The sequence below is a fragment of the Penaeus monodon genome, chromosome 19, assembly GCF_015228065.2.
Source record: "Penaeus monodon isolate SGIC_2016 chromosome 19, NSTDA_Pmon_1, whole genome shotgun sequence".
In the NCBI taxonomy this organism is placed as follows: Eukaryota; Metazoa; Arthropoda; class Malacostraca; order Decapoda; family Penaeidae; genus Penaeus; species Penaeus monodon.
The window spans coordinates 39,478,024-39,478,323 of record NC_051404.1 but is presented as its reverse complement, the minus strand read 5'-3'; the positions used below and the strand labels follow the sequence as shown (position 1 = coordinate 39,478,323).

General features: G+C 56.7%; 1 protein-coding gene across 4 annotated transcripts in view; it reads right to left on the bottom strand.

Annotated features, from left to right (window-relative positions):
- LOC119585220 (organic cation transporter protein-like) overlaps positions 1 to 300 on the bottom strand; it is a 16,938-nt gene that overhangs the window by 2,036 nt on the left and 14,602 nt on the right. For all 4 annotated transcript variants that reach the window (XM_037933876.1, XM_037933873.1, XM_037933875.1 and 1 more), the window contains exon 9: positions 1 to 187. In XM_037933876.1, coding sequence (XP_037789804.1) covers positions 1 to 187 — 187 coding nt within the window. The remainder of the gene's footprint in view (positions 188 to 300) is intronic.

Here is a 300-nt window from a genome sequence, read left to right as displayed (position 1 = left end):
TCGTGGCGTTGAGGGCGACGCCGTAGTAGATGAGCGAGCTCGCGAACCAGCAGAAGAAGACGACTGCCGCCCTTCCCCTGAGGCCCGCGGTGGTCACGAGGGCAAAGAACTCCTTGACGGCGGCCAGGAGTCGAGCGGCGAGGTCCTCCTTAGCCTCTTGGTCCGCTTTCGGCTTCTCCTTGTCGTCCTGTCACGTATCGGGAGAGGAGGATGGGGGTGGGTGGGCAGGCGGCGTAAGGAATGATTTTAGTGGTCGACATATTCAGCTAATTATTTTCTCATTTTAATTTTAATTCCTGT